This window comes from Tremella mesenterica (genome assembly GCF_000271645.1).
Source record: "Tremella mesenterica DSM 1558 unplaced genomic scaffold TREMEscaffold_11, whole genome shotgun sequence".
In the NCBI taxonomy this organism is placed as follows: Eukaryota; Fungi; Basidiomycota; class Tremellomycetes; order Tremellales; family Tremellaceae; genus Tremella; species Tremella mesenterica.
Window position 1 is genome coordinate 987454 of NW_006711235.1, and position 24752 is coordinate 1012205.

Consider the following 24752-nt stretch of genomic DNA (forward strand, 5'->3'; position numbering starts at 1 on the left):
TGCTGTCCCTGACATCACACGTAGAAGAGTGACCCTGCCATTGGATCTGGTCTTCCTCAACTTTCTCCACTCTCACTCACAATACTTCAATCTCTATTTCAAACCTACATCCACACAACACGCCCAAGCCCACATCAAAGGGAGCAGAACGATACATCCTCACAAAAACCTCAGCCAGAACTGGAATCTGAATCTACAACGAACATAGTGTGATCTAAGCGGAACAGAGCCCACTCTCTTCAAAGACCCTAATCACCGAGATCCAAAAAAATCCATCGAACAAACGAAATGAACGGTTTCATCGATGGAGAAAACCAAGCTGGTCCAAGTGTGATAGTACCTCTAGGTCCAACCAATCAACCTCGAGTTTTAGTAAGAAGTTTGACGAAAGATGAAGTAAACTTTAATCTGAGTGGGATGGAATTAGCTTTGGCCAATAGTATAAGAAGGGTTATGATGGCTGATGTTCCTACTGTTTGTGAGTTTCAAACGTTGCGGTTGTTAGCTCGCATTGGTTCATCTATCTCTCTATATTGATTCAACTTTCGTCTTTTCTTCATCTTGACTAGACTTTTCTCCCCTCTCCTCTCCATCTTGACTACACTTTCTTCTCTTTCCATCCTGATCTGACATACAATGATCACTCCTGCGTCCTAAATCTTTTCAATCTCTCTTGATTTCTCTTGTCCCGAGCCGCGTATGACCAATCATCCCTGGTATCACACGAATCTCATCTGAAGTCGAGTTTTTATCACTCCCCATGTTCTTTCATAAAATCCTCCATACGATGGTCTCTCGTAGATATACTTACTTCAAATGGTTTGGTAAAACTTCATTGATTCTCATGAATGTAGACAGACGTCAGGTGGGGTTTCATGACATGTCAAGTCTCTAATGTTTAGGTATTGATCAAGTGCTTTTCGCTCAGAATACTTCTCCGATACCAGATGAAATGTTAGCACATAGATTGGGTATGGTACCACTCATCAGTCGAAATGTTTCCAAAGGTTTGAGACGGACTTCTGTAAGTCGTCTCAATCCCATTCTCTCAGACTATCATCCGTTAAACCACTTCTGTTTCCCGTTTTCATACGTGATTTCAAGACAATACCACATTCACTACATCCCATCAGAAGACCACCTGCACTTTACCCTCGTTTTTTTGAGTTCTGTCTCGCAACTATCTCGTACGAGAGTTGGATTTGAATGGAGAAACAGAGTACATTCTTTGGATCTCGATCACTAGCACATCCCTTTTGACTCCAGCTGACATATAGGATTGTGATTGTGATGAAGGTTGTTATTACTGTACTGTAACACTTCGTTTAAAAGTATCTTATACACATGGAGAAAGAGGGAAATTTATGCCTATCACAAGTAACATGTTGGAAGTTGTTCCAAGTCCAGGTGGTGTGAGTCCATACATCTTTCCATCACATCATACTCTCTCCATTTCCAGCACATTACTCTCTCGCTATCCTTCAACATCCTGCATGCTCCCAGCCGATCCTTTCTTATTCTTTGACCGAAGAGGATCATACATGCAGCAACTATTCCTGGTCCTGCCATCTGGATGTTGGGAGGCATGTTGTTATAATGTACTCTGTGATATTGTCTGATGCATCCCAGCCACCCCCACCAGATCCATATGGTCCTCCACCCGACCTATCACCCGATGATCAACAAGTCATCAATAATCGGGATCCAGAGTTGGGTCAACCGGTGGGGAAGAATGATCCTGCGACTCCACCGATTCTGTTGGCCAAGTTGTCGAGGGGTCAAGAGATCGATTTGACATGTAAGGCGTATTCGGTGAGTGCGTTTCTGAACTTCGCTGGTTGGCGAATGTCATGTTCTTGCCTGGCATCTCCATCACTGGCCTTGTTCCCTCATCACGATGTCTGTCCTAGCACTCTCCTCGTTCAGATTTGTTCCTCTTCATGGGAGGTCACTTTTTCTCTCTTCATCCGGATGATCCGTGACACGCGTCTTCAGTCCATCATTTAACCTCCATCTGCACTCGCACTCGACCGCCTCTAATCCTCTTCGATATGGTCGCTTGAAACCCAGTCTTCCTGTACTGCCTGGAGCCGCAGTGTTGATCCTGCAAAGTCGAGTGGTATAATTCTGACCCTCAGGGCATAGCCAAATTTCACGCGAAATGGTCTCCCCTTTCCGCCGTAGCGTTTGAATACGACCCTCATAACAAACTCCGGCATACGACATATTGGTATGAGACAGATGGTCAGTCCTTCTTTGTCCGTCCACCACCCAGCGTCCATCGTCCAATCTTTGTCGGGTATAAAGTAGCCTGCAGTTGTTTTCGCCGATCCCGTACAGATCCTAATACGCTCCTCTCCTTTATTTTGATAACCTCATATACCTATCCAGGCCTCCTCTCATCCCTGACGTATATCTTGTTGCGATTTCTCTGATGTATTGCCTGTTTGTATAGCGTCTGGGTCTTTGGCCTGGAAGGTAAACTTGAGCCCTCTCTGACCCTCAGAAAAAGCAGAATGGCCACTCTCCGCCAACGCAGCTTTCGAAGCGCCTCCCCAACCCGATGAACCTTTCGACTTCAATGCCGTCCCTTCTACATTCTACCTCAACGCCGAAGGGGTGGGTGCCGTCCCCGTCCGCGAAGTGGTGGAACAGGGCATCGATATCTTGGTCGAGAACTTGGCTAATGTTATCCTTGCCGTCCAAAGGGAGACTGGAGTGGACGAGGATGAAGAAGGAGGAGGTTTAGTAGAACCTGATATGGGAATAGGAATGACAAACGGGATAAACGGACATGTGAATGGACAATCCATGGGAGGATATGGGACGGGATACGGGGATGGAATGGGAGCTTACGGGATGAGTCCTCTGAGACGATGAGTCTTTAGTTTTTTCCGATCTATCAACATTTGTCATGGATGATGAACATCTCTCTCTCTCTCTTTCTTTTCCATCCCTCAAATCTCAAATCAAACCAACCATTACTTATCGGATGAATTCCCGCTTGACATATCCTCAAAAAACCCCTTTGATCTTACAGGTATGTATCATCTCTAAAACCTCCTTTCAATGTTCGACCCCTTTAAAGACCCTCTTACATTTCTTACATTTACATATCGGACGCGTTGACTAGACTGATTATTCATCTTTCATGGGTCTTTGTCAGAAAACCCTGATCATTCGCCGAAAGACAACATTGGATATCATCTTTGATCAGAAGTAAGGATCCGAAAGGTCTCACGAGTATCTCCGTTGTTCTTCCAAGTCTTGTAACATTCAAGGCTTACGGCCGATTGTCTGATTCGCTCAGAAAACCCTGAAAAACACTCCTCTATCCTTCTCATTTCTCATAATATTACCCTGAAATTCATTCCTCTATCCTACTCCGGTCATCTCACTCCACCAAACCATACCCTGATTCATTCCTTCTACTCCAATCATCTTTTCGTCCACCCTTTACCCTTGCCGAGTCATCTCTTTGTTCCGAACGCCGAAACGCAGCTCTTACCTCTGCCCTTGACTAAGTCTTGTCTTTGTTTCGAAACGCTTCCCCGCCGCTATTGATCAAGCTCAACCGCCGAATCTTCTCACACTTTCCGGACTTTGGTCATTGGAGCAGATTTGGACAGAGGAAAGATATCATTTCACCTTTCTTCACCCTTTACCACCCGGCGATAGTCCCGAATCAAAACACAGGACTCGGAAACCCAACGAACACTCGGCGAAACTACCGCCATTGGAAAATATCATCTCAAGGGATCATCAGATAACCCTCAAACACATACCGAAAGAGTAGAACTCCTCAAACTTCTCACAGGATCTATCACTAAACCTCAAAGGGTGAAAGGAAAAGATGACGTGGTTGAAATATCCTCATTTGACTCGATACAAAACCTCTGATTTGGATTTAGATATTTACAATGCCCGAAAAGATATTCAAAGAGCTGAAGGTTATAACGATAGTTTAGGTATGGAAAGAGCAGAACAAGAGAAAAGAAAAGCTGAATGGAGGAAGAAAAAGAAGGAAGAAGAAGTTAGACCACATCCTGCGTGAGTTCGAAACCTCATCTTATTCACTTCACTCTCTTGGGTTGGCAGTGCTTTCAGTGTTGTTTGAGAAGTTGAACAGCACATGAGTGATTACTGCTCTTATTTTTGTTTCGATCATCTCATGATATCAAGATCTTTGAACAAATCATCAAGTGGGGTAGCGGACCAGTAGAGCAGTGGGGAAGCGGCTAGGGATTGGCGTGACGTGTGCTACAGAATTGTGGATCGAATTGGTGAGAATGCAGTGGAGAAGTTATGTGAAAGGTAGGAGATGGAGGATGATGACTGATGAGTAGTTTGCAATGGGGTCCAATTAGTCAAACCGTGGTGATTATGTGTCTTATATCACTTGGTAAGTTTGTCTATCCCCCTTACTCGTTGTACTTCACTCACCCTTCATCTCATTTCGCTCTAGCGTAGGTTTCACGTCATCACCTCTTCATTCCTACACTTTCCATCATGTGATCGTATCTGAAACTAACATCGTCTCATATCATTCTGTTACGAATCTATGACTGTTCTCTTCGCTGATCTCAGCTATGTCTGTAACACCTCTTCCACCAGGGATGGAACAGTTTTATCGGTTGTTCTCTCGATTGAGCATATGTTCCGTCGTGTGGGTCCCTAATCATCTAACTTCTGACCATTCATCAGGTATCCCACCATTGACATATCCCTCCTGATTATCACATTTATCACATTATCACATTGATACATTTCTAACACTCTGACTTGTTGACGTTCTGACGATACTCCCGCTTTCCATCATTGACCAACACCACTAATATGCTCTACATTAGATGCGACCAGTGGGTCACACACATACATCCTCAGTTAGCGCAATGAGCTGGGTTTCAGAGATCAGGAAATGGTACGAGTAAAAGGGCACTGATATACAGGTGTCTGGTAGGATATACAAGTTTGATCTGGTACGGTTACACTCAAGCTTTGGAAAAGATACCTAAACCTCCTTCGAAGTATGAAGTGTTACATAACAAATTAAGTAAGATGAGAGAGAGACCAGATGATTGGGTGAGTCATCCATTTTTGTTGTATTTAGATTTCCTCTATTCTGTCATGTTGTCCATATTGTCTAAGGGTTCCTCTTCCTATCGACTTCTTCTTCCGAGTGAACAAGTTCGATATTCGATATTGTATTCAACATCAAAGAGTTCTTTAGAAGATCATCATCATTTCTCTTCACGTCGATAGGTACGACATGAATGATGTTTAATGATGAAGGAAAACATTTCCCGAAAATTCGAGACTAAACCAGATGAATCATGGGGGAAATACGTCGAGTAGATGAATCAGGAGTAGAAGAAGAAACTAACGAAAAGGCTCATACTCGTCACACCCTTCACAATTTCTACCACACGTCATGCAGCTCCAAGACTTTTTCCTTTCCCATTAGGTAAAACAGGACCGGATGCAAAGGTCAAAGATGAATTATGGTGGGAAGGTGGGAATGCTCCTCATGTTGTGAGTTTTGTGTGAACTGTGGTTCATTATCTCATTAGAAAATTGACCCTACACATGGTCGGATGTTCGGATGTTTGTTCTGGTGAACTGTAGATGATACATTCCGACATCTTGCTTCTACTGTAAAGAAAAGAAAAGAGGATGAAACTTCATGGAAAGAGAATCATGTTTGTTGTTCAGAACTAATTCCAGGGTCACTTCAATTACAAACCTCCACCGGGTTATAGTAATGGTCCCGATGCTACCAACTTGATCGAAAGGTTCAAAGTGAGTTTAGAGATGGAACAACAAGCTACAAAGTGGAAGAAACGTTATAGAGCTATTCAATCTTTATGTGCTATAATAATCATTGCTTTTGGTGAGTATTCACTTGTTCGTCCTCTCAAGTCTACTCTTGTTGGGTTTGGTTTATTCACATAATTCAATTCCTGTTCTTCGGAATATACGAATGATTCTGAATGTTCAAGAATTATCACTTGAGGCTCTGTATTATCTACCCAAGGAAAACTTCATTCTCCCAGATTCTTATTCGGAAATGTTTATCCAGATCCGTTTTCCCTATCATCTTCTCCAATGTTGTACAAGTACGAATGACCACTCACCAAGACATATTCCACTCACACTTTTCCCAGGAGACGGGAAAAAAGAGATTCGGTTGATCATTGCCATCCACTAAATAAATCTGATGATCTCCTAATAAGACTAAGTTTGTCACTGATCAATTAGTAAACAAGAAAATAGCCGTAGCTTGTCTTTGTTATTTAACCTATCACGTTTTCTCAACAGAAGTTGAAAATATGTTAAAACCTCCTGTCAACATGGAAGATGTCAATAATGAAATTGATCAATTGATGCGTGCTGGTAATTACAGAAACGAAGTGAGTCCTCTTTTTGGTCTTTCTTTCTTTTTTTCAACTTCTTTCACTTCTTTCTTTCTTTTATCCTACTCATCTTTAATTCATCATCCCATCCTATATCCCAAGATAAACCATCTTACACAATATTCGAATTCATCATCAATTTCCAATTTCCAATTTTCAATTTCCATGTTGGTTTTATTCCTTATGTACCATCATCCGACTTCAATGTTGAAGTGAAAAAAAAACAAAATGGTCGATTCATGTCTTGAACCCAAAGCTGACTTAAAAGTCCGCACCGAAACCTGTAGCGGGTATGACAGGTGGTATGTCTTACATATACGATCCAACGGATTTATCTTCTTCTAGAAGAGTAGCAGCTCCTATTCATGCTGTACCACCACATGTTCTCATGACCACTGAGAATCATTTTTATGCTGGACCTGGGGAAACTTTCAAAGCGCCATGAAAATCCAATTTTCACTTCATGTTCTATGTTCTATTGGTGGATGTTGGATCTACATCAGATGTTCGATTAGAATGGAGGTAAGGTAGATTAGCGAGAGAGGAAGATGATAGTACATTGAGATGTGGATGTGTAGTAGTAGGGGGAAAGAAGGGAATTGACAAAAAAGGTGTATTTCACATGAAGTATGTTTGGTTTTTGTATCATACAGTATTGTATCATTGAAGATTTGGTACATGTCATGTACAATGTACCTATGTACTAGTATATCAGTTATCAAGAGTTGTCGGATTATTGATTTGTAGTCACATCTTGTCAATCTTTCTCACTTCCGCCTTAGATGTGTGGACTCGTCAACGGGAATTGGGACTTCTCAACAAGCTCTAAGTTGAGTGAAAAAATACTTTCAAAACTTGGATTATGCCAAAATCAGATGCGTGTTATGTATAAATACACCGTCAGAACAGAGACTAAACAAGTGTTCATATACATCATATTGTCCCTACGTACACGTATCATCGAGACCTGTTGGTGAGAGAAGAGAAAGAGATGAAAATATTAATGGTTCATTGAAAAGTCTTGATCAATCGTCTGACATTCGTGCCTTTTACCAACCCCGTTCCCATGTCCATCTCCTCTTCTGTGATCACTTTCTTTCCCAATGTCCTATATATCAGTATAATACTCGTAGTCACGCTCCTCCTTCATCCTTCCACTTCTGGTGAAGAATGTGAAGAGGTCCACTGAAATATGTGAAGAGGTGAGCATGGGACCTCGATGAAGTGTGGATGCCCAAATGCCGAGATCTGCGAAAAACGGAGGATCTGTCGGAATGACTCCTTAAGTGATGAGGTGGTGATGAAGATGGAGATTGTCGTGATACGGGAAGAATGAAGGCAGAGGGAAATGTGTGATAGATTAGTGAAAGCGGATCGAGACTTGTGGATAGGTAACAGTGATATCTAAGATCACGCCGGAACAGTTAAAGAGAGAGTCCGACAGATGGGAGAATCAGTCAGAATGAGAATCAACAACAAGGATCATGATCCGAGAAGGAGAGGGAACACTCACCGTTTCTTCTTCGTACTTCCTTTCAAAGGCAAAACATCTTCATCACTATCCATGGTTTCTTGAGTTTTACTCTCACTTAACACTCCTGATTCATCCCGTATTTCATCCCCTTTCTTGACTGGCGTTCCCCCCTTTTGTAGATGTTTGACCGAAGTAGAAGGCTGCATCCCCACTTTCTGCTGATCTTTGACCGTGCTCGAAACATGTGTCCCCACTGCCTGCCCAGTTTTGACAGGTGACCGTATCCCTCGACCTGGTGTGCGCATCACAGACGAGATTGACTTGGTAGGAGACACAAGTTGAGGTACATTCTTCTTGACAGAAGTATTCTTCACAGAAGACATTCTCTTCCCCCTATTTGGAGTTTTACGACTGGGTTCATCAGATGATATAGACACACTGTCAAGATCCGATACGGAGAAAGAAGATTCGACTTCATCTTGAATTAGAGAAATGGAAGTTTCGTCGTATGTCATATCGGATTCGTTTTCGTCGATCTCTCTTCCATCTTTTGTTCCTTCTTCCTGTTCCTCTTCTTCCTCACTTTCGTCTTCGTCTTCTTCACCACTGTCGTCTTCATCTTCCTCCGTCACCTCATCGTCCTCGTCTTCTTCACCATCATCGTCATCCGTCAGGTCGTTATCCATCCCTCCCTGGTCGACCTGGTCATAACCGATTCCATCGGCCGAAACTTCTCTCACTTGCTTCTTCGTCTGACCCCGTCCGCCATTTGACTCATCTCCGAAAGCTTTTCCTGACTGAGGTGGACGATCTTTCGCAGTCGTGTTATTGACCCGCCCATGCCTAGTGGCCAATTGCTTCACATCTTTTACAGGCTCCATGTCCGAGTCCGATGCTTCACTTGTCGGCTCTACAGCCATTTCATCGACCGTGATTGACCTCAACGAGTCGACCTCTTCTTCTGTCAGACTTTCCAAATCATCATCAGGACCCGACTCCTCGCTTTCATCCATGATCTTCTTCCTTGCACTCTCATCGTCCACATTCTGTGAGAGACAGTCTGAAATGTCCGTTGTCGTTCCTTTCGGTGCCCGAGACGAGATAGTAGGACGTCCTTGATCTTGTCTGTTGATATCATCAGGTTGGTCAGGCGCATGTTTTGCTCGACCCTGAAGCTGGTGGGTAGAGCTCTGACCTTGACCATTGATGGCAATGGCAGGAATGACCGTCACCAAAGGTTTGACGACGAACGGATCTAATACACTTGCCTCTCCCGAATAAGCCGATTCGAAGCTTTCGTCCCCCACATCTAACGACATATCCGCTTGGGAAATATCGGATGATTCGTCGTCTCTCGGTCTAAGACGGGATGGACCCGGTGTGAGTGTTCGAGAGAGGATATCAATCTTTCGATCGGTCTTGAGTTCGCTCGCTTGGACCTGAGGTGAGCGTTTGAAAGTATACTCGGGTAGCTGATGTATAAACAGCAAAGACGAACAGAGAGATATCCAGGGCCTCGAGTGAGAACTGGACAACGCAGATCTTTTAGGTAGATGGACATGGATAAGACTCATGAGACGGATCCAAGATCGAAGGAAATCAGACACTCACTTGATCTGCAAATCTTTGAGAATACTCCACATGCATTTTCTGCATCTGCTCTTGCATCTCCTTGGTCACTTCTTCCCGAACTTCGATCTCGATAATAGCGTTCCGCATCTCTGATTCGTACAACTTGAGGTCAGTACTTTCCTCCCTCTCTTACTTCAAAAAAAGTCTGTCACGTCGTACTCTTGAACTACTCCTGACAAGGAGCCGAAAATACAGCGTCCGGGGATAAATTGGTCGAGAAGAATATTCACAGTGATGGATGTAACTCACTCTCGTCTTATACTCCCTCAGTTGCTCAAACAAATGTTCCACTAACCAATCCTTCTCTTCCTCATCATCACTCTCACTTTCCTCCACCACCTCCAATTCCTCTTCCACCATCACAAAGTCATCTGTCTCCCTACTCCGACCAACGAAGGGATGAGTGACAAACTTGTCCTTGCCCTTATCCTGCGGGAGTACAGGAACCACCACCTTGATCTTCATTGGACCGCTTACAGCGTGCTTGAAGGCTGAGAACTGAGTGCTTATCTGTCTTTTCAAGAGCGGGAACCCAGACTTGGGAGGATTCATGGCGGTAGTTTGGATATCCCTGGCGATGGCAGAGAATCGCATGACGTGCGAGTTTTCATCGAAACCGGTGTCATATGGGTTGACATGAACCATGACGACCTGAGAGTCAGTCCGTTTCGAGCTGGTAGAGACCTCGCCTAGAGGCATACTATCCACTTTACAAACCCCAGTGAGAAAGTTGAGGGACGTGAGTCATGGAGTCCTTTTGTGTGAAATGAGCGAATGGAACAGGTCATCAGAGGATGGAGTAAAGCTTACAGCTCGCCCGTCACCAACGAAGAAGTTCTGGAAGATCTCCGTCAACTTGGAATGTCTAAATGGTACCATAGCTAGTTTTCTCTTACTCCCTGGAGGAATAGGAGTGGCGAGTTTCTGCTGATTCGATCTCAGCACTTCTAAACATTGACCCAGGACCTATCGCATCAGCTTGGTCCGTACATCGCATTTCACGCTGACCATCAGAGACTTGTTGATATTTCCGGCTTCTTTGAGTCTGTCACCTGTTGTCTGGGTGTTTTTAGTCCTTTCCGAGCCCGCAAGATCGACGATAGCCAGTCGCGATACCGAGGCCGAGTCAGGGTCTTCAGGAGCACCATTATGGATTCGCACGATCTTGATAGTGAAGATCCCATGAGAACGGGAAGATTCACGGTTTGCAAGAGTTCCGAAGACCTGTCGAGCTCTTTGACCAGCACGAAGAACAGCGAGAGCTTCCTGTCACATCAGCACGCCCATGAAGGATATGTATGAGAGGTTATGAGACTGACCTCCCGTGTCCTGACGCGGATTTCATTCAGACCTGCGATATATTTCCCGTTGCCTTCGGGATCATTCTTGAGTGACAAAGCGTGTCTCTTTAGAACACCGGCACCACCATTGGCCATAGCGGCCAAAGCCATACTGGATGCTACGTGGTTTGAGAGACCGACCGTGGAAGTGGTGCGTTTCATGCCGGCGGGTTGGAAGGTAGAGGATGTGGGGGATGAAGAGGAGGGTAAGACTGATTCCAGGAGATCAAAGATCTATTGGGTCAGTCAAGTCTCAATTGCTGTGGACGAAGTGTTACTTTTTCGTTATATACCTCGGCGTAGGAAACGAAGACGGCATAAGAAAAGTCTCGATCCATCCTGCAGACTGCGACGGTTAGCTCACGTCAGCCATCAATAGGTGGGCTGACCATCGGATACCCTACCCTCTTTCTCAAGGGGTAAAACAGCCAACATTCCAGCATGTTCATCACGATCAACGAGTTCCACATCTGCTAAGCCAGTACATCGAAGCTAACTGTGAGCTGACACTTGCTGTGGAGTTGGCTTACATTTCTTTTAGTCTCAAAACCCTTGATAGAATTGAAAACCACATCTATCGCTCTGGGCAATACACCCCGATCTTCCGGAGCATCACTCTGACCTCCTGAGATGGAATACGTCTTTCCACTGTTACTGACACCATAGGCGAACAGTAATCCATTTTCCCCATTTAGCAATTTGTCTACTAGTGGTAGGGCTGTTTGGGTGAAGAAGGCTGATTGAGAAGTTAAGCTTGGAAACACGCGATCGAACGAGTATATATGAGGTGGTTTTGGGATGTGGGGTCGATTCGGGTCCTGAGTCCCGTCAATACATAGGTCTGTCATACTGGAGGGATGCACCCACGATAGGAGCCCTCATGATGACCTCGTTATCACCTTGCGTTTCGAGGTATGGTCTGACTCTCGTGCCATCCCCGTCAGAAGGAGGTGGCCGGATCCTCAGAAATGCCTGACAGTAAGCCTGTGCATGATCACACATGAGAACCTTCATACCTGAAGACTCTCCGAACAGCCACTAGTCCCAGAAGAGGTAGAAGCAGTGAGCTTTCGTTCCCTCTCCCTTTCCTTCTCTTTCATCCTATCAGACACGGTCCTCAAACTTCTTGCCAACAGGCCGGTAGGTTTGACCGCAGCAATGGCGGGACTGGCGGTGTTCTCCTTGGCGGCTCGAAGCCTGGTCATCCTTCCTTGTGCTGGAGCTGTCTTTGGTGGTGCTAGTTTAGGCTTTGAAGAGCTGGGAGTGGCAGGAAGGGGTGCCATGTTGGGTTCGCCGTGTATATGTATAGAGTAGGTTCAAAGTTGAAAGGAAAGAGGAAAAGCAGTCGCGGTGTTTGACGACGGAATCAAATTTTGGCAGAGGCGGACATCTCCGACTGACCACGTGGGGCTCCATACTACTCTATAAACCCTCCCACTTTCTCAACCCTTTCCTCCCCGGACCTCTATACAATCTCTGCCTCGTCGTCATGGGTATACAGCCACGTAGCATGGGTCGTATGACGAAAGAGAACGAAGAGGAAGGGATGCTATTCCCCTCTTATGAAGAAGGACAGAATGACCGTCGTCATACCTACCGTTACAGCCGTATTTATCGTCGAATCAAGTTGCTCAAAGACATCTTGATCCTCTTCTTCCTTCTTGCACTCCTCGTCATCCCCACTTTGGTGTACTATGACTTTCCCTTTCCAGGTCACCCAACAGATCTTCCACAGTATATCAAAGAAGGGATCAAACAATGCGAGGTCATCTCGAGACCTCCACCTTCCCACAAACCTTTCACCTCCAGACGCACACGAAGCGATCGGTTCGTCCCTGGAACTCGGGCTGTTTGGCTGAAGAACGCCACTCTTTGGACTGGGGAACAAGACGGTGAACAGGTCATCTACGGAGCGGACGTACTTCTGGATGGAGGGGTCATAAGGAAAGTCGGAAAAGGGTCAGAATTTGTCAAGATGGCCAAAGAGTTGGATGCGGAGCAAGTCCAGCTGAATGGAGCTTGGGTCACTCCTGGTAAGTCTTGCGGATATGCCACGTACTTACAGTCGGTCTAGCGCTGATAAGTTAGGTATCGTTGACGTTCACTCCCATGTGGGGGTTGACGCCGCTCCCTCTCTACGAGGAAACGACGATACCAATTCGTGGAAGCAGTCGGTACAACCTTGGCTGAGATCGATCGATGGGTTCAACACGCACGATTTGGCTTTCAACCTTTCAATTTCAGGTGGTATAACTGCCATGCTCATCCTGCCTGGTTCAGCTGGTGAGAGGTTCTGTCCGCTCTTCACTCTTCTGCATCTCCCCTCTTTTCCCCTGGGATTCCCCTTTGAGTTTTCGACATTGACATACTTCATGTACTGAAGCCCGTGTCGGAAGCTTAGCACCTACCTGTCCGAAGACTGTAGCTGACAATTACAGGAAACATCGGAGGAACAGCCTACACCGTCAAACCTCGCTGGACATACGAAAACACTCCTGAGAGTATGCAAGTCGAACCTCCTTTTATCATTTCCTCATCTTCCCATTCCAATCAGACCTGGGTGCGTACAAATGCTTGGCGTCATATCAAACATGCTTGTGGGGAAAACCCTGCTCGAGTATACGGAAACACCCGTATGGACTCCTCCTACGATTTCCGTAGAGCCTATACGGAAGGTGCTCAATTAAAAGCCAAACAAGATCGTTGGTGTTCCGATCCGAAATCTCAAAAAGAACCCTTCCCCGATGATTTACAATGGGAAGCTTTAGCCGATGTCATTCGAGGTAATGTGAAAGTCAACATCCATTGTTACGAAACTACCGACTTGAATGCGTTAGTAAGGATCAGCAACGAATTTCGATTCCCCATTGCTGCATTTCATCATGCACACGAAGCGTACCTTGTTCCTGATCTTCTGAAGGAGACTTTTGGTTCGGAACCTCCTGCAGTGGCCATCTTTGCAACAAATGCGAGATACAAAAGAGAAGCATATAGGGGTAGCGAATACGCCCCTAAGATCCTTGCGGACAGTGGATTAAAGGTCATGATGAAATCCGATCATCCCGTTTTAGACTCGAGGTATCTGGTCTATGAAGCTGCTCAGGCTCATCATTACGGTTTGAACTTTTCACACTCATTGAGTTCAGTCACTACTCATTCTGCCAATGTTATGGGGTTGAGTCATAGGATTGGATATGTTAGAGAAGGATATGATGCGGATGTGGTGATTTGGGATTCTTTCCCTCTTTCTTTGGGAGCGACTCCGAAACAAACTTATATCGATGGAATTCCCCAAATCATACGACCACATGTGGTGGAGAAACCTCGTGAAGCTCAAGAAATCTCACCAGCGGGGGAGTTTGAGGAGGAAGCTAGAGAAGCCGTTTTGGCAAGGGGGGATCCTGATTTGAGGTCGAAAAGATCGGTCAACAATGTAATCTTCAGTGGAGTAGATGACATGTTCCTACCTGGTTTCGCTATGTCGGAAAAAGGAGGTAACGTGGTAGTGATGAATGGGGAGATTGCTTGTGTAGGAGCTTGTCAGGAGTTTCAGGAGATGGGACTCGATTTCGAGATGGTGGATTTGAAAGGTGGAAGTATTTCACCTGGAATGATCACAGTGGGAAGTGCTTTAGGGATGAAAGAGATCGATCAGGAGTCTTCCACTTCGGACGGGGTAAGTCCACTTCTCTTCTTCACATTTCAAAGTGCTGATGAAGTAGAAAGCATATGATCTCACCTCCGGAAATGCAAAAATAGTGGATGGTATTCTAGTAAGAGGTGTAGATGGAGTAATGTTTGATGGCAAGGACGAATTGTATGTCTCTCTTTTTATCTCAATTATCGTGCGTTGTCTGACACATAGGTTGGCATACAGAGCAGGGGTGACAACCGCTGTGTCATATCCTTTATCATCCTCACTTTTCTCCGGAATTTCATTCTCTTTCTCCACAGGAGCTCTACATGCTCTTGAGGAAGGAGCGATATTGAACCCGTCCGCGGCATTACATATAACCATGTCAAATTCGAAATTCTCAATTTCTACAAAGATTGGTATTCTTCGACGACTTCTCCATCATGGTGATTCCTCATATACAACCTCCAACCCTGATACGGACATGGACGCCGGTACATTAGGGAAGGAATCTCACGATGAATATACGAGGGACGCAAACCAGTCACAGATGGTGGAAGAAGAAAATGACTTGATGAAAGTGATGAAGCAAGTTGCTACAGGTAAAAAAAGGTTAGTGGTGGAAGTTAACAAAGCGGACGTTATGGCTTCTTTAGTTAGATTGAAGAAAGAGGTGAAAGATTTGAAAATGACATTTTTGGGTGGACAAGAATCTTGGATGGTATGTGCTTTCCATCTTCTTCTCTCCGATAGATATCTAAAATACGTCGGTATGTGATCGTGGTGAATAAATAAAGGGGGTTGTGATTGAAATACGGTAGATCACAGAGAGCGGGAATGTGTGTGAGAGAGGCTGACACAACAGATCGCCGATCAATTGGCAGAAGAAAAAATAGGAGTTATCGTTTCACCTTCTCGTAGTTTCCCAGGTGATTGGGATCAAAGAAGGATTATTCCTGGTCCTCCTTTGAGTAATCATACACTTGCTTCGTATCTTTCTTCTGCTGGAGTCGTGAGTGTTTTTTCTCATTTTTCTTTGGTGTTCCCTCCCTAGCACGGCCCTCTAAAGCTTTCCCCCACGTCTTGTCTTTGCATTCGGCCTCTGTACTTCTAATTTCCCCAACTTCTTATCCCTTCACGTTCTGTGAATCATCATGCTTTACCTGTCATCTTACGGACTGAATGTTACCATCGATGGTCACCCTTATTTCTTCTCGTAGCAGTCTCCGAGTCTATGTCTTTCCCTCAATATGGTCATGTTTGCCTACGCATATCCTCTCATATCGAACGTTACCACCTCGCTCACTGATTATCCTTCCTAATCATACATTATCACCTCATCAACCTCTTCTCCTTCCTGTAATAACTACCCAACACATGATCGACTATCTCACACTGACTTTATCTCCTGAATAAATCCGAACCACGCTGATCTCAGCTCGTCGGCTTAGGCATACGGGAAGCATGGGAAGCCCGGAATACGCAATACGAAGCTGCCTGGCAATTTACTTCTTCCCCAGGGACGTTTTCAAAATCATCAGCATTAGCTTTGGTCAGTGAGAATTTGGAAGTGTTATTGGGTTTGAACCAAATTTGGACGGGTGATGTCTTCTTACCTTCTTCTTCCGACCCTTCTTTTCATGGCGCGAATTATGACATTTTCACTTCTTCCAACCAGATTTTATCCGAATACAACAGTCCAGACCACCTCCAGAGTTCTTCCCGCTCGACCATCCCCCATGTGGAACGATCCGAGGGTCAGTCTGAAGAAATTTGGAGACAGTTGAGAAGAAATAGAAGTTGGGTGGCTTTCGAAGGAGATATGTTTACTTTCCAAAGGCGGGTCAGAGCTGTGAGAGGTGAAGGGAAAGATAATGTGGATCTTTTTTGAATACCGAAGAACCTTGTCCTGGTGCAGTGTGTGTGGCTTGAAGAGAAATGGACATATGGAGTCGGTCGCATAAAACAGATTAGAAGTTAGAACGATTATATATGTATATCTAACAATGTATCTGACGCTTAACGTTCGATCTTTGATTGTCCCGTTTCACTTAGAATACAATTACCCTTTACTTGACACCAAATAATCAACTATTGTGTAGTTGAACTGATTCATACTCTGATATGTTACATGCTGATTGAGATGACAGGACGATGACCCAATAAGTAACAAGAAGAATCTTTGACATTGCACGTTATTCGAAAATGATCTCATTCCGTGTATACGACCACAAACGATCAAACAAACCCATGAAACATCTTATCAAGTTACAAAAATGCATATCAACATGTAACTTGTGAGATTCCTTCAACTCGACATTGGCCGATCAATCAAAATATGATTTTTGTCCATAATTCAAAAAATGAAGACAAATCGAATCAAATCATGTCAGAGCAGACCCTAACCTGGATCGAATCGGTGGGATTGGTGTGATTATTCACAAAACTCGACTTTAAAGACCAATAGGCCTATGGGATAACCAATATCCTTCCATTCTACCTACTCTTCTTTCCCAAAGACTTCTAAGTTCTTCAGGTAAATCATTCCTATCTGATCCTCTCCATAATTTCTCATGTAACCTTTTTGGTCAGTCATCATTATGATCAACTCTTCGATTTAAACCCAGATACTTTCTATTCTCCGTTTGAAGATTGACATGATACTATAGTCTTCATGGGAGGTCGTCATCCTTGAAGATGTCTTACACTCATTTGTCCTTTTTACAACTGATGATTTGAATCAAGAGATGGAGATTGAGATGTCAGAAGGACGGAAGAGGTTCTATGTGGATTTATTGTAACAGAGTTGTGGTGTAAGGGGATATGGACGAGAAGAGATGGGACTCACGCGTTAATGCCATATTCTAATTCCCGTACCCCGGGATAATTTCCTACCCACCTGTTAGGTCAGTCTTACGATTCTCTCTCTTTTCTGAACAATCCCTTTCGCCCCTCTGATTTAGATGACAAGAGGACAAGAAAAACATGGTTGATTCTTGTGTGGCATGGTAAGAAATACAAAATACAAATTCTCTAACAAAGGCATCATCGCCATCAAGTAGTGAAACGATAAATAGATTAGATCCCCAATTGAGGTAAATTGAAATCAGGAAGAAAGGAATGATAAGGAAAAGGATGGATGAGTGTGGATAGACTCACTTGTGATCTAATTGTTCCCATGGATGAGGACCTTCCGGGTGGAAATAAACGTTAAGTAAACCCTAAATAATCAGCCAACCTCCTTCCCTCTTCTTTCCTTCCCCCAATCCCTGTCAAATCCCCCATTCTTACTTGCTTACTCTCCCCATCCCTTCCCCTGTGTTTCTCTGAGAATTGTTCATACTTGATCTATATGCACTCACCTGATCAGCCCAACCATGATCATAATCCTCCACCTTTAACAATTCCTCAAAAGTCGTTCGATTAGGTATGACAATCATGAAACCACTATTGAAATCACCTTCATTACTTTGTGGTACTTCATGCCAACCACCAAATCCAGCTCCACCATCACCAGTAGCAGCTAAACCTGATTTAGGCCAAGAATGTTCATCTTCCCATACTCCTCTCAAATCGAGATTGAGAAAAATATCACCGTCAAGTAAGAGTAGACGATCATATTGAGTCATATTGAATACAGCTAATTTTGTTAAAGCATGTTTCCAATGTTCTGGCATATGTTCTATTGAACCTTTTTCAAGATCTTGAGAAGGGATTATAATAGCACCTTCATTTTGTAATGTGGAAATTTGATGTTTTGGTACATTAGGTGAAGTGAGGACTACTATATCGCGTCTTGGACCACATTTCGGTTGATGTGATGATGAAGATGAAAAAGGCCACCAAGAGCGTTTTGTGGGTGGTTCTAGTGGTGCTGAATGAGATGTAGGATCTAGTTCTGGAATATATCTACGTCGGGACATATCTACTTCTGAGTTTGAAGTGGAAGAACGAGGGATTGGGGCAAGTTCGATTTTATCATCTGAAGTAAGAGAATTTTCAGAAATGGCCGTGGTAGCTGAGGATATTGAAGAAGAAGGAAGAGGTGGACAAGAAGAAGTAGCAGGATCAAGTGTTATTGGATCATGTAACAAAGCGAAAACTATAAGTCTAACAGAAGTGAAATAATTATCATCCCCAGGTGAGAGAAATGTCACATAAGCTTCTTTAACTTCTGATTCATTTTCTATTCCTAACATCGAGCTTGAGCTTGAGCTTGTGCTTGATCCCGAATATGAGGTTGGTTTGGAAGGACGTAGACCAATTTTGGAAGAAGATATTCTATGTTGGCTGGATAAAATGATAGAAAAGATAATCATGGAAAATAACAAAAGTCTGATTCTAGGGGATATTCTAGAGATGGAAGTTTTGATTTGTCTAAGAAAATTCAATATCCATCGAAGCCATTGAGGTCGTTCTTCTGTCAACAGTGGAGGATCTGACTCTGGATCAGGTTTTTCAGTGATTTGAATTAAAGGAAGAATACTTTGGTTAGGGAAAGATGAAGTAGAAGCAAATGATGAGGGAAGAGGGACATAAGATCGTTTTGAATTGACGTTGAACATTTTTCACTATCTCTGTCTTCTACACGAATCTTGTTTCTTGTTCTTTGACACTGGATGTTCGATATTCGATACGACCGTCTTGATTCTCGATTCTTCAGCTTTGTCTGAAGATTCAATCGTTGACTACTAACTCTTTTCTTTGTGGTAAGGAGAAATTTTCAGAGGATAAACGTTCAAGCCGTTTGTCCTAATTTCAACACAGAACTCAAGCTTGACGGATCAAATCAAGTATTCGTTCTCTCTTCTCTCTGATAGCCCACGATAATTGATAATCGGATGATTCGGAGGAATGGAGATGATCAAATCTGATGATTATTCGAACACTTGAAGAGGAGGAAAGATGTTTCCTTGAGGTCGATGATGAGTGAAGATACAATGGAAACACTGACATGGTCAAAACTCTCTTGTTACTCATCTTATTCACCCGTAACCCATTTTCCCACCGTTTAGTCCCTCCTCCCCCTCCCCCCTCCGCAACTCCCACGCCACTCGGCGATCCAGGAGTCGAGAGAGAAAAGGAATTTGGTATTTTCACTATCGATAATGATCGCAGATCAGTGATAACATTCAGTATTCCCCGTGTTTTTCTCAGGGATCTCCGAGTCAGAGAGGGAGGCAAGGAAGGGAAATGAAAAGATCGGCATGGGGAAGTCACTGATCGTTCTCCTGTGTCTCATCAACAAGAAGGGATATGGCATGAGTAGATGAGAGGACATTTTGTTGGGGTTTTGAGAGAGAAAGGACGGAGGTAGTCATGTAAGTGACAACCTTTGTCCTCGTGTGTAATGATGTCTACCTCAAAGGGATACGTAGATCTGAGCTGAGGGGTATCAAGAGTACAAAGGGGTTACGAGATACAGGAAGAAAGGGAAGGGATTTCGTAAATGCGATGCATAGCTTACCGATCATGAAATCTATGAGAGGAGAATTTGGAGGATGAGGTCGGATGATTTTTATCTCTTTCACGTCCGACGAGTATAAGTTTGACGACAATTTGGCATTTTGGGGTTGTAGCGAGCTGATGTATCGATGTGCCGATGGACCGTGGGCTTGACCTAGAGCATTTGTCTGTATCACGCATACCCCAGACGATCCATCCTCTTTTCAGCATGGACACCAACTAGGTACGAGGTCCCTATCAATATCGTAAGCGAGCGCGGTGGGCAGCATTCGAGACCGCTCAGGAGAAGATGACGACGAGAGGTTTGATGATCATGCGTTAATCGAGGGACCGACCCTAGATATCGGTGATAGCGATACAGGCAAGAATCTAGATAAGCAGTGACCACCAGGAGATTGACCAGTGTTTGAAGCCTAGTATGGTCGGAAAAGTGCGATATGCTTGTCATCAGAACGGCGCAGACCGAATTGCTAGGAAAGTTTTGAGAGGATGGACCACGAGAATCTCTGAAACCTCAATCCCTCTCCACACCAACATTCAACCCTATCGGTCCTAAAGAATTCGCATCCCGAACCATCAACACTACTCTAGGTGTAGTTCCTTTTCCCACCGCATCCACTTTTATCGGTGTCTGATGATTCCCTTCGATGATTTTGTTCGGAAACGTCGAGTCAGATTTGAGCATAGGGAACGTTATCTCGGTCTTGACGATTGGGATAGGGATGTCTTCGTTGAGTAAGAGGTTGTCGGAGTGGAAGAGTTTGGCAGGTGGTGATAGAGGTAAGAGGTTCGTATTCACAATACCAGTGACTTCTGTGGGAGAGACAGGGTTTGTTTCGTAGGCCTCAAAGTCTGTGTCGAAATCGGGCTGAGAGGAGACGGATCTGATCACCGAGTTTGAATCTGAGATGGCTTCCTCTGGAGAAGACACGGCGATGTGTTGCTCTGAGTTTGCCAAATGATTACGGGTAGGTGCTGAAAACTCGATCAAGTCCTTCTCCTTAACTTCAATGGACTCGCCCGCTTCTATCACCTGAGTAGGGGTTTGGGCGACTCCTGCCTCTAGCAATTCGGAGGCAATGACTCCCTTGTATTCAGATCCGTTCGAAAGTGCAACAAGTTGATTGTCTTCAATCTGGACACGTGGAGTATCCACCGCCACCATCGAGTCCTGGTCCCCATCCATTTCTTTCGACATTCCGGAAGCGTCAAGTTCCTCTCTATCAATCTCCGACAAAACCTTCACCCTCACTCTTCCCGTATGTTCCCCCATCATTCCCCGTGTTACGATTCCATCTCCCATACTTATCCTTTTACGCATTTCCAGACGTTGACCTATACTCTCGCGTCCTTTCCAACTCGGTGATACGTTCGCTGCCGATCCATCTACCAAGCTTGGGCTTCCTTTGGGCGAACCACCAAGTGATAGACCGATTTTGCCTGTTGACAAAGTGAGGTTACCGATATGTCGCCTACTTGCGCTGGGAGAATCGATGTCCACTATTCTATGTCTTTGAGGGGAAGAGAAAGACGCCACGTCGTTCGTCACTTGTGGAGGAGGGAAAGACTCTCTCCTCACCCTTGGTCTGGAAAGAGAAGATGGGACGGATTCTATACTCTGTTCTATTGATCCCATGTGACCTAAAGACCTTCGACCGCTCAACGTAGGATTGGTCAGACGGGACAAGGGACTTTTTATCGGATGGGCCTGACGCGTTGTATCTTGTGGACTCAATGGGAGAGGAATATGCAAGGGAGCCGTAGGTGAAGCTTGGTCGATCATTGGAATGGAAGGTAGATCCACTGATTTGGCAAGTGGACTGGAAGATAGACTTTTGAATGTTGTCTTCGGACTAGTCTTGAGTTCAGATGATTTGACAATCGGACTGGAAGGTAATGGTACACTCTCCGGTTTCACCCCACCAGACGTGGAGGAAGAGATCGATCTCGCCCCTGCAGTCTTCGAGAATGCCGTTCCTCTTTGCGGTCTGAAACTTGGTAAAGGAGCTTTCAACCGGATCTTCTCTTTCCTCTCACCCACCTCTTTCGCGGGAATGGGTGCTTTCGGGACGGCAGATGGAGGTAATCTATGAGTGGCCGCTGCGGCCCGTTGTTGAGATGCTTTCGTTGGTGCGGTCAGACTATGAGGAGGTCTTGTCTTCTCAAGGGGCTTGATTGGTGCCGATGTGGAGGTTTTGAGAATTGACGTTTGTTGTTGATTGGATTTTATGACCTGCACAGATGATATAGTAGGTAAGGAAGGCTTGGTAGAAGATGTGGATGAAGAGAGTTTGGAAGACAGGGGTTTTAACGTCGCTACTGGAGCAGCTCGGGAAGGAGGAGGCGGAGGGTTGGTGGATTTCGATGAGCTTTGAGATGTAGGTTTGAAGGTTTTACGTTCGATGGTCATCGTTTTGGTATTTGTCCCATGAGTCGTCTTGGAAACCTGAGGTTTACTAGGGGCAGCTGATCTGTTGGGCTCGGATTTGACTTCTGCCAATTTCGAAGAGACCTTTGTTGATGTACTCGAAGCGAGGGAAGGGGGATCGGCTGAAGGCATTAAAGTCGCTTCTACGGGCTTCGTCTTGACATGCGCTTCACCCCCATGAGTTGCTTGTTCGACAGCCAAGTCAGGATCATTTTGGATAGTTGAGTCAGCTGGTGGAATCGCGATTACTTTGTTGAAATATGTGTCGGGGAAGGTGACTGTAGACGAAGCGATGTCTACATTCTGTGCGGATACTCTGTCAGCGTCGGTCGTAGGAGAGGGATGGGAGGCAACTAGAGTGACCTCGTCGCTTTGCTGACTCGGGACTTCATTTGTCGTCTTTGGCGGCAAGTTGATGGTAGATACCAGTAACGGCGAAGATGGGAGGGGTATTTCCACTGCTAGCCTTACAGGAGACGCAATGAGCATCTTTCCTTCATCCACCTCAATCTCCTGAAGAGCTTTCTCTCTCCTCGAAAGCACTCTATTTCCCAGCCCAGGTGTTTTGGCCATTGAAGCCACGTCCACCACGACCACGTCGCCCACGGTGCCTGGTGCAGTTGCCACCCTTCGTTGCGCATGACCCAATGGGCGCTTGCCCAGACCAACCCAGCGTTCTTGTTGCTGTGGTCGTTGAGGATTTCGCAAGACGGTCGCACCGCTGGGGGTGATCAACATTCCGTCTGGAGTTTCCGTGTAGCCTTCTTCTTCGGTCGGCATAGGACGGAGGATCCTCGCGGGTGGGGCAAAGCGTCTAGGAGGGAGAGGGACGTCCGGACTGGAAGATGATCCCAGGGTGATGCAGGAAGCCGAAGTCACAAGAGGTGGACGTGCAGGACCGGCCAAGGGGTAGGAGACAAGCGACGCAGGGTCGCGAGCAGGAGACGTGTTTGCTGATGCTGACTGTTGTAAGATGGTATGGGAGATTGATCGACCGTGGGATTTGAAGGAAAGCGGATCAGCTCGAGTAGGACTGGAGGTGACTTCCACTGTGCTACGAGCTGGATGGGTCAAGGTTGCGATGGATGGTGCCGAGGAGGAAGTCACCGGTTCGGGTCGTCGATCCAGAGGTCTCCTGGAGGGACCCACCAGAGGTGGGTGCGCTTGGACATCAGGGTTGGTAGTAGCAGGCTGTTTGGTCCGAATGGGCTTTGCAGCTAAAGCTTGGACACGTTGTGGTTGAGGTCGACTTGCGGGTAGAGGGGCAGTGACTGAGCTGGCTGATGCCCCTAGTGGGAGAGACTTGTTCAAAGCTGGTCCTCTGGCGGCGGGAGGGATCTTTGCCTTACTAGGAATGGCACCTGCTCCAGCTGCAGGTATACCGAGATATCGTCTGACGGTTGGGGTTAATGGAGCCGAGAAGCTGAGTTGTCAACCAGCATCTTGACATTAGGAAGTATAAACTCACTCATCAGCCCTGTCAGGCCATGAAGCAGTGTACAACGCCCATACTCTTTTTCCTATTTGTCGTACTTCTGGATCTTTGTCCGTTGCCATCCTCTTCACTGCATCTTCCAGGATTGTGAGCGATTTCCCCCCAAAAAGATCATTGTCCCATTCCGTCATCGCCCGTTCTATCCCACTGGCACATCCTCGACGACAAGTGGCGGCTTCATCGGCAAGACCTCGGAATAGCTCCGGGAGAATGGACGGAAGTGGACAATGAGAAATGACGGTGGCGAGACATTTCTCGGCACGTTTGAGAAATACTTTATTGGGTCTTCCGAGGAGTTGTCTCAGAGGTTCGAGGTAGAGGGTGACCAGAGGGGCGAAGGCGGTGGCGAGCCTAGGTGCGAGGGTTTGTAAGAGATCTGTGGATACTCCTGATAATCTGCCTCGATCTGATAGCATCTGGATGATCAGTATTCTGAGAGGAAATGTAAGTTGAGTGATATGGAGGAAAACTTACACAAGCGGCGAGTTTGAGACCGAGACCTTTCCTTCCTAATCCATCGACGAAGACGGTGAGGTGTTTGTATCCTCCACCACGGGTCACACAGGCGAAACGTATGATGGCACGTTCCATCTTCTCCCAGGTATCTTCTTTCTCGCCCAGGTCCAAGACAGCTGCGAGGGCATCGAGTTCGGCTTGTAGGTTGTGCGGGGTGGGACACTGAGGAATCAGCATGTCAAGGTGAGAGTATGGAGGGTTCACTCACTGGTATCTTCCCTTCCGGATCTATGGGTGGCATGGTGACCGTCGTCGTTATGACAGCAGTTGTACAAGCAGGTCAAGAAAGTAAGAGTAAGAGATATGATAGCGATCAAGCGAGGAAGTGAAGACAGGCGCGTCAACAAGGGGGGG

General features: G+C 45.4%; 6 protein-coding genes across 6 annotated transcripts; 3 read left to right on the forward strand and 3 right to left on the reverse strand.

Moving 5' to 3' along the window:
• Positions 1 to 288: 288 nt before the first annotated feature.
• Positions 289 to 2942, forward strand: TREMEDRAFT_45370 (uncharacterized protein; the record flags this gene model as incomplete). The annotated part of the gene is made up of 6 exons (XM_007006686.1): positions 289 to 478; positions 903 to 1024; positions 1278 to 1401; positions 1643 to 1812; positions 2139 to 2244; positions 2507 to 2942. The coding sequence occupies 6 exons, from the start codon at positions 289 to 291 to the stop codon at positions 2878 to 2880; spliced, it is 1086 nt and encodes a 361-aa protein (XP_007006748.1). The 3' UTR covers positions 2881 to 2942.
• Positions 2943 to 4589: 1647 nt separating this feature from the next.
• Positions 4590 to 6858, forward strand: TREMEDRAFT_69847 (uncharacterized protein; the record flags this gene model as incomplete). The annotated part of the gene is made up of 6 exons (XM_007006883.1): positions 4590 to 4666; positions 4950 to 5027; positions 5391 to 5532; positions 5725 to 5890; positions 6259 to 6410; positions 6682 to 6858. The coding sequence occupies 6 exons, from the start codon at positions 4590 to 4592 to the stop codon at positions 6856 to 6858; spliced, it is 792 nt and encodes a 263-aa protein (XP_007006945.1).
• A 563-nt stretch (positions 6859 to 7421) lies between these two features.
• Positions 7422 to 12142, reverse strand: TREMEDRAFT_33924 (uncharacterized protein; the record flags this gene model as incomplete). The annotated part of the gene is made up of 14 exons (XM_007006647.1): positions 7422 to 7521; positions 7927 to 8039; positions 8100 to 8575; positions 8999 to 9326; positions 9499 to 9621; positions 9769 to 10170; positions 10330 to 10485; positions 10528 to 10785; positions 10839 to 11093; positions 11138 to 11205; positions 11249 to 11351; positions 11390 to 11677; positions 11727 to 11831; positions 11876 to 12142. The coding sequence occupies 14 exons, from the start codon at positions 12140 to 12142 to the stop codon at positions 7422 to 7424; spliced, it is 3042 nt and encodes a 1013-aa protein (XP_007006709.1).
• Positions 12143 to 12579: 437 nt separating this feature from the next.
• Positions 12580 to 16078, forward strand: TREMEDRAFT_11883 (uncharacterized protein; the record flags this gene model as incomplete). Its single annotated transcript, XM_007006588.1, has 8 exons — positions 12580 to 12892; positions 12948 to 13142; positions 13298 to 14535; positions 14582 to 14676; positions 14725 to 14939; positions 15054 to 15214; positions 15359 to 15505; positions 15932 to 16078. Coding segments are annotated over 8 exons (2511 nt in total), but the record flags the coding sequence as incomplete, so codon positions are not given.
• Positions 16079 to 16946: 868 nt separating this feature from the next.
• TREMEDRAFT_64687 (uncharacterized protein) lies at positions 16947 to 19058 on the reverse strand (the record flags this gene model as incomplete). Its single annotated transcript, XM_007006829.1, has 5 exons — positions 16947 to 17073; positions 17342 to 17392; positions 17653 to 17714; positions 17793 to 17819; positions 17856 to 19058. 5 exons carry the CDS (start codon positions 19056 to 19058, stop codon positions 16947 to 16949), a joined length of 1470 nt encoding a protein of 489 aa, XP_007006891.1.
• An 874-nt stretch (positions 19059 to 19932) lies between these two features.
• On the reverse strand, positions 19933 to 24701 carry TREMEDRAFT_74579 (uncharacterized protein). Its single transcript, XM_007006884.1, has 4 exons — positions 24607 to 24701; positions 24357 to 24560; positions 23856 to 24298; positions 19933 to 23810 (listed from the first exon to the last, which is right to left on the reverse strand). Exons 1-4 carry the CDS (start codon positions 24637 to 24639, stop codon positions 20474 to 20476), a joined length of 4017 nt encoding a protein of 1338 aa, XP_007006946.1. The 5' UTR covers positions 24640 to 24701; the 3' UTR covers positions 19933 to 20473.
• Between the last annotated feature and the right edge of the window lie 51 nt (positions 24702 to 24752).